The sequence below is a fragment of the Protopterus annectens genome, chromosome 2.part1 (assembly GCF_019279795.1).
Source record: "Protopterus annectens isolate FY-2018-M chromosome 2.part1, PAN1.0, whole genome shotgun sequence".
Lineage (NCBI taxonomy): Eukaryota > Metazoa > Chordata > Ceratodontiformes > Protopteridae > Protopterus > Protopterus annectens.
This window is the reverse complement of record NC_056729.1, coordinates 167,553,331-167,562,461: the sequence shown is the minus strand read 5'-3', so window position 1 is coordinate 167,562,461 and position 9,131 is coordinate 167,553,331. Positions and strand designations below refer to the sequence as shown.

The 9,131-nt window shown below is 34.9% G+C and overlaps 1 protein-coding gene across 1 annotated transcript in view; it reads left to right on the top strand.

The window, feature by feature from the left end:
- The first annotated feature begins 2,442 nt into the window (after nt 1-2,442).
- LOC122794831 (histone-lysine N-methyltransferase 2A-like) overlaps nt 2,443-9,131 on the top strand; it is a 71,359-nt gene continuing 64,670 nt past the window's right edge. Inside the window, 1 exon segment of the mRNA XM_044063436.1 lies at nt 2,443-3,121. Coding sequence (XP_043919371.1) covers nt 2,443-3,121 — 679 coding nt within the window.

Here is a 9,131-nt window from a genome sequence, read left to right as displayed (position 1 = left end):
AGAACTGCAATGAATGGGCATGATGATAACATGAATGAGTTTTTAGAACATCAGATGATACTATTAGTGTCGTGGGGAAAGCTCCCACGTTTGTCTACAAAACTTCTTATAATATCAAAAGGTTGTTAGAAACGACTCAGTTGAAACATAGAGAGGCTACAAAGAATGGATACACTAGGAAATGTGGATCCTGCAAGCAGTGTAGATTAATCAACACAAGTAAGGTTTTGAAATTGAATAATATTACCCACAATTGCCTGTATAGCAAAGGTGGTAACTGTAACACATCTAGACTAGTTTATGTTGCCACCTGTGAGAGATGTGATGCATTTTATATAGGCAAAACAGAAAGGAGATTCAAGACCCGTATCTACGAACATACTTATAGGATAAGGAAGAAAGACCCCAAAAATGCGTTAAGCAGGCACATTATTGACAGGGGTAGTGAACATTCCTTTCTGTTTAGCATTATAGATCTCATTGATACAACTGCAGGAGGCAATTGGAAATGTTATTTGTCTCTTCTTGAAAGTAAATGGCAAATGATATGTGATGCAACAACTAAACCTGGCCTTAACGACCACATTAGTATCAAACCCTTTCTCATTTTTGACAGCTAGTGTGGTTGCTTTTGGCATTCACGTGTTCCCTCATTATATACAAATGCATTATTATCATTTTTTTGCAATTATATTGTTTCTTATGTAAAATTTTATGTAAAATTTGATTAGTTCTGCAGCAAGATTAGGAATAATTTTTTGCAAAATAGTATTTTTGTTTAATTAATTGGACCAATGAAAGATCATTTTTATGGTATATGCACGCATTACCTTAGAATTTAGGTTGAATTTTATCAGTTTTTGAATTTTAGTCACTTACAGCACTTCTTAGTATATTGATAATTGATTATGAATTTTATATTTTTTATATTTTATATTCATTTGGCACTAGATTATACTACTTAGGATATATTAGTATATTATATTATATATATTTATATATATTTTTACATATATTTTTACACACATTTATACACACATTTCCATATATTCATACTTTACACATTACAGTAAATGCTTTAGGGGTCATGAAAAATCTTATGTTGTGTTATGTTATGTTACATTAACAACATTCAACATTCAATATTTTGTGTATAGATCCTGTAAGGAAGTGTATTATGTATTATGAGTAAACATCTAATTAATCAATCAATTCACTATCTAATTTTTGGCTCCCAACTAGGTATTTAAGAGCATAGATTGGGAGCTTCTTGGTTCTGATGAAATCTGCTTTTGCAGATGAAAGCGCTCAACCTTGTGTGTTTTGATTTCTGTGTGCAGTACTGTGCCAAGTACTGAGTTCGTGGAGTGGATTCCGTATTGAATAAAGCAGTTGGGACAATCTTTTTGGTACTGTGCTTTTCTTTGTGTACCAAGCCATCTCGTGGGGTTACATGAATGAGTTTTATGACCTAACAAAAGAGCTAGAAAATAATTTATATAAACTGCAAAGATTTTCCTGGCAAAAGAAACATCTACAAGCCTGCATTCACTTTAAAGTTATACCGAGGGGCATGCGCGTTTTGTGCATGCCCACGTATGGCCAACTATACCCCGGTTTGTTGAAAAAATGGCAGGATATGAACCTGGAACTTGGCTTTAAATACATTAATCTACTACTTGAGCACTTTGAACCAATTGAAATTGATTTACAGAAAAGAACTGATACATTATATAGAATCATAACAGAACGTTTCAAGTCAGAGACATGTGTCAGGAAACTCAGCAATATCTCTGCACAGATTAATATCTATAGTGATAAATTGAAAAATATAAAACAACGAAAACTAACTAGAGACTTTCAAGATTTCAAAATGGGCAACATCTTTGTTTGGCCCAGAACCAAGGAGAGTAACAATACACGAACTGATCACAACATTCGCTCACAGGTTGAAGAACCGGAAACGGGAAGAACAAGCGATTTGAATTTGGCGCCTTTGACTGGAGCCGTTTCCTACATCACTGAACCGAGCGACCTAAGAGGGCAACCAACTACTGAGACTCAGGATCTTAACACACCACCCCCGAATCAGCAAGCGCTGGTTCATGCTGATGATCCGGAAAGGACAGGTATGATTAGACGGACCACCACTTTTGTTAATAGAGCCAATGATGGCCCTTTTCCGATCAGGATCGATCGTTTTACCAGAGGGAGATCAACAAGCCTAGGACCGAGGAAACGAAAGTACTCGCAGGACAGGTACGGGCAACAGAAAAAAGCATTGAACTGACTGATTTGGTGTTTAATTATTCTGACTATACTTTATCTGACTCTGACTTGTCATTGCTGAATAGAGGGTTAAATTTTATTCCCTCACAACTGAGTACACTAGCGGAAACCTTCACTGACTTAAGACTGTTTGCAAGGAGAATCGCTATAAAAATGTTTTTTGGCAACAAAAAATTCTTGCATGCAAGCGATAATAATGTTATGGTGAATGAGTTTAAACGAAAAAGCACTTTCTCTCCCCAGCTACCACCCATGGTAGAATGTTTTGTTAAATCGTGTGAGAATGATTTATATAAGTTTTATTCATCTAAGCATGTCAGCAATAAATTCTGTAACTTAGATAAAAATGAATTCAACTCACTCAAAGAATTACGGAACAACAAAGATATTATAATCACATCGGCTGATAAAGGAGGTGGTGTCGTATTATTGAATAGAGCTGAGTACATCAGAATCATTGAAACATCTCTCAGTTCTACTAGTACTTATAGAGAACTGGATATAGATCAGGTTGTAAATATAATTAATAACATACGTGACAATTTGTATGATCTACTTATGTGTTGTCAAATTAGCAGTGAAATGCATGATTTTTTACATATAAAAGAACCTCTTATACCTATGTTAAAGGGCTTGCCTAAAATACATAAGGACATTAGCCCTATACCAATGCGACCTATAGTCTCTGGGCGATATTGGGCCACCTATAATTCATCAACATTTTTAGAAAAGATGTTAAGACCAATCGTTGATAAAGTTGATACTATTTTAAAAGATACACAACATCTTCTGAAAGGCATAGAGTTGATCCAACAAGACAAAATGGATTTAGGTAAGCCAATATTGGTTACACTAGATGTTTGTAACCTGTTTACTTGCATACCCAATGAATATGGGCTGCAAGCCATTCGAGAATTGATGGTTAATGAAAGTGATTTCTCTGTAGATAGACAAATTTTGATAAGCCAATTGTTAGATATAGTGTTGTATAACAATGTATTCTTATTTAACAACAAGTATTATTTGCAGACATGGGGTGTTGCCATGGGCACCCCATGTGCAAATTCTTATGCCAACTTGGTTTTATATTTTTGGGAAAAAACATGTCTATTTAACAATGCCTGGATGAAAAAAATATGTTTTTATAGAAGATTTGTTGACAATGTGGTGTTATTTTGGGTTGGAACAGTAGATGAGCTGCAGGAATTCGTCATCTATTTAGAATCTACCACAGAATTCCTTAGATTCACCCTTGAATACTCCAGAGTAAGCATCAATTTCCTGGATGTGAATTTATATTTCAACAAGGAAGGTATTTTAACCCTTTAGAAAGAGATGTTGGAAAAAATAATATGTTAGAACAGAGCAGTATGCATCCCAGGCACACCTTTACAGGGATAGTGAAAGGCCAATTCTCTAGATTAACCAAGATCTGTCAAGATCCATCGGTATTAAAGGAAGAAGCTGACAACATGGAACAAATCTTCTTAGAGAGAGGTTACAATTTGAATTTAGTAAAGGGAATAAGAGATAGTATTATACCTTCCTCTTTACAAACAAATACTAAGAGCCTGGTCCGAGAAGATAAAGCAATGAAGAGACAAGATACAGTGCATAAGACTTCTAAATATATAGTAGAACATAATGGTTGGGACAGCAATAGTGATAAGATTGCCTATTTTATGAAATATTCAAATGACAATGCTGATATTAGAAAAATAATAACTAAGCATTGGAACATACTAACTATGACAGAAGATATTAGAGCTCTAGTGGGTCATAAACCTATGTTCGTGTTTAGGACATGTGACAATTTGAAGGACATATTTTCGAAGAACTCAAGCAATACGATGGGAGACAGTAATCATGCAGTATGGGGTACTTTTCCTTGTATGAACTGCAATATGTGTAAATTCATTACAACTACACAATACTATAGACACCCAGATGGTTTTTTTGAGTTTAAACCAAGAGGGTACACCAATTGCAACAGCACAAATTTGATTTACATGGCAAACTGTACATCCTGTCAAGCCTTTTATATTGGGCTAACTAAAAGAAAATTGAAAGAACGCATCTATAATCATATTTATGATATCCGCAAGAGCAATGAATTAAATGCCTTAGCCAGGCATATTAATTTAAATCCCACACATGAATTCAAGTTTAGGGTTTTGCAAGTAGTGAAAATGAGCACCAGAATGGGAGACAACATCAATCATTTAGCGAAATTAGAATTAGATTGGATTTTTAGGTCTGGGGCACATAGGGAACCAGGAATTAATAACTATATTTCTTTAAAACCTATTCTTGAAAAAAGATAGTGTCATATGGCTGATTTGATAGGTAGTGCTGATAGCATGTTTGTTTAGATTTTAGCTTTCAGCTTGTTATAAGACATTAAGGACATTTATAGCACTTTATGAGAATTAGTAGTAACATAGCATGATGATCCATGAAATGACTATTATTATTATTTACAACATTAATTTTGTGTTTTATAGACTGTTTTTATAGATCTTTTTACAAAGACAAAATATTGTGATATGTTTATTAGCTATAATGAGTTTAGCACCATGTATAGTATTACACGCTGGTGCATTTAACATCACATTACATCACTACATTTTGAGTTATACATGTGTTTTTGTCATATTTTTGTCATTATTCATCATTTATTATCTTCATAGATTAACTATATGTTTTCATGGAAACCATATACATAGGTTGCTTTCATTAGTTGTTAGTTGTTAGTGCCCCTACAATCTTACTGCACATAAGCAATCAATACAGTCAGATCATTTTTTTGATCAACAATAGACTACAGCTAGAAATCAATAATAGTAGGACAAGTCAGACCATGGTTTTATCTGACATGATTTGTACATAATATATTTGATTTTTTGATTTTTTCTTTTTGACATTTTAATTGAAAGTTCATTGCCAGATCATTTTATGGTATTTTATATTATTATAAAAAGTGGTTATGGGAAACAAGGAGTATTGAATATTTGGTTAGATGGCGGTATGAATTATTCTAGATAGGACACGCTGCTAGAATTACTTGTCTATATACAGCATTTGAAAACACTTAGAAGAAAAATAGGATATTTATATTAAATTAAGATATAGCCTACATGCTTTTGTTTTATGACAGGTAATATGCATGAAGAGAATCGTGTATGCATTGTGTCATGAATACAAATTTCATAGTGCCTCGACACTACAAGACATATATTTTTTATACACTGATGCGATTGAATTGAAATAGTTTAATGTTTGATATCATGCTGTCATGGTTCATTTTAGATAAGTGGGGTATGCTGTTAAAAATATTTAATAGATAGTTTTTATTTGGATCTGAAATTTCAAGTGCTCCGTTTCTTTTTAGAGAAAACATTTCAAATGTTAATAGCTGATGGTGTTTACGATATGCAGCTTCAGATGGTTTCATGCGTCGAAGCTAGAAAATATTCACCAAGCTAGCTTTTTATTCTGAACGCATGAAATTGGAGATGCCCAGTAAAACTATGTTCAGCTTTAAACCTTGACTGATGAAAGGGCTTTTGACTAATTGATTAAGTATTTGCTTAATTGATTTTTGTTTTCAATTGGTCAATACATACTATATAAGACGCATTTTATTAGAGTTTAAATAGATCTGATGAAGCGTGCACAGTGCACGTGAAAGCGCTTATCCTACTTTTATTTCATGTGTTTGTTGGAATAAAGCAAGAATTTATTTATCTTTTACTTCTCGTGGTGTATCCTTGCAGTTTATTTATTGCAACGTGATTTTTATTTTTGCTGAAGGATACTTTGGAAGTTTAGCGATATTGTTTTACATTTTATGAGTATATATATATATATATATATATATATATATATATATATATATCCATTCTTTCAGTGAGAATGTATACTCTTGAAAGGTGGTTACACCGAGGCGCTGGAGAATAAAGAGTTTGTTTTTGGATTTGAATTTGGTTCCTGTTTTTCGATTTCTGACTTCTGAAGATTTTGCTGTTTTGGTATTGTTTTGGATCAGAGTTGTTTTTATCTGAAGGTGTGCGGAGTGGAGTTTGTGTAATTATTTAGGCCCTTGGGCTGATAGCCTAGTACCTACCTATGAACCTATGAACATGTTTGTGAACAGGGGTTACCCAGTGCAGATTGTTAACAATATCAAATTTGAGATCATTAAGAAGAGACTATCAGGCCAGTACATTCCCTTATTACAAAACCATCATGCCAGCTCATTTGGTGAAGCTTATGGAGAAGTTTCTCCTTCTACAAATGGTATCCAAAATAAAACAATAGGAATAATGGCATCAGGCAATAGTGTGACACCTTTTCTACAACAAGAAAGTGGTGTGCCACAAGCAAAAAATACAAAAGAATGCATTTATTTCTACATTTAATGCCCATTGTAAAAATATGATGGATATTATTAATAAAAATTGGGCAGTTCTAACAACAGATAAACAGCTAATGGAAAAAATTGATAATTTTCCTGATTTTGTATTTAGGTGGGATAGCAACCTTAAGGACTGGTGCGACAGTTTATCCCTTTTACATATGCAATCTGTGCAGAAAGTGACAAAGTGTGGAATGTGTTCACAGTGCAAGTTTATTTTGGAATGTAACCATGTGCACTTGGGTTCCAAGCATATTATAGTTTCTGTTTGCTTTTCTTGCCAAACAACAGGAGTGGTTTATGCTGCAAAGTGCGGCTCTTGTCCTGCATATTATGTGGGAAAGACTGATTGTAAATTTAAACAACAGGTGTATGAACACATTTATGATATGAATACACATAAAAAGACCAGTGCTTTAGTTAAACACTTAAAGGAATTCCCAAGCCATAGTTTTAAATGTGTCATGCTGGAAAAGTTGCAAAAAAAAAATCCCAGGGGGGACCACGGTGTACTTTTTAGAACATAGAGAGTTGTGGTGGATTTTACACTTGAATGCATCTGCTTATCCACGGTTAAATGACGTAATGTCTGTTTCTTGTGATTTAAAATTAAAAAATTTTCACATATAGTTATATATAAATATTTATTTAAATGTTTTTTAAAAATGTATTGTTAAAAGTATTTCATTTTAATATGTTGTTTTATAATGCTATGTCTTTAAGACTCAAGTGGTTGAGTTGGGCTATAAAAGAGTTTGTCACATGATTTTTGAATGTCTGAAGAAGGCTGATATTTTCTAGCTGAATAAAGTTTTAAAAAGTGGATTTTAAAATAGTGTGTTTCTCGTGAATTCTGCCTTCTGGATTATTACTATTTTCTTTATTCTGCTGTTGCCCTTTTTAAATTATTTTTTACTTACATCTCCTCCCATTTTCAGCTATGCAGCCACCTGCCAGCTGTATTATTGTGTGCTTTGCATGGCCCATTGTGAGTTGCAAGAGTCCCATATTAGTGATTTCTACTTCATTTCTCCTTTATTGTGCTGTTGCCTTTTATATTTTTTAATCTCCTCCAATTTTCAGCTATGCAGCCACCTGCCACTTGTATTATTGAGTGCTTTCAATGGCCCATTGTGAGTTGCAGAATCCCATATTGCTGATTTGTACGGCCTTTCCTTTGTTCTGCTATTTCCTTTCTTTTTTCCTATATCCTTCCTGTTTAAGCCCAGGCGTGCCACACAGACCCATTTATCTAGTGTAAACAGCAAGAAATGGCCCTCCCCTGGGCGTGAACATGTTCCTCAGTTCATGGAATAAGAGTATACAGCCTCAGACACACACCCTCGCTTAGCTGTGCCTAGCTAAGCACAAACCCGGGCAACGGAGCTCCAATGTACTTATAGCAAGCACGACACACACCCTTTTCATGTTAGTTGCTCCTCCTGCCTACATGATGGTATTACAGCATCTACACGGTTAGGTGCAGTGTGACACTTAGAAGAATTTTGTGATTCAGTGTAAGTCCCCTCATTAACATACCCCACTGCCTTAATCCATAGTTACTGCACTACACAAGAGCCTTCCCCCTTAGCAACCACTGTTCCCTGCCATTGTTTTGATTCTGCTTGCCATTGAGTATAATGGCAAAATGCAGCTTTCTCTTAAAATGGACTTTTTCACTTAATTTGTTTTATTTTCCCAACGATCCCATTTGCATGGCGCTTCCCTATCCTTAAACGGCCATGATTGGCCAAAAAAAAAATAAACTTTTATTTTTTTTTTAAATATAATACTTTAACATGCCAATGGCCATATATTTGGCCACTGGCATGCCTACAGATTAGGGTCCATGGTTTTATTGGAGCTGTCATGGCTCCATTTTCATTTTTTGCAAACATGTATTCGGCTAGTAGCCGGATACATTTCTGCAGTTTACACTGTTCCTGCATGGTTACCTACCTGCTTCCTGGATCACTATTTTACCTCATTTGCATGTTTTTCACTAGCAAATGAGGTAATTAGCATCCCGCACAGGTTTCTGTGCAGGAACAGTGTAAAGATGCTCTTGCATGTCAAAACTGCTCGTTCCTGGATTGCTCGGCAGCCAGATTCCTTGCAAGAGTGGCTACACTGCTCCTGCACAGAAACGATCGTTTCCTGAATCCCGGGATAGACTCTCCATGAGTTCATCCACCTAAACTGGAGCTGTAACTGAAACTAAATCAAACCACTTTCTCTCACGCACTGTCATAGTGTTTCCTCTGGATGAACTACTGATATCTCTTCAGTGAAAGTACCCCCTTTTATGTATTCATGGTACATGCTGCCACCAATCTGATTCTTAATCTCAGATCAAGATCACATGCACTGAATGCCCATCCAATAAGCAAACCAATATTAAACTGTACTGTTAGCCAAGTAGCCT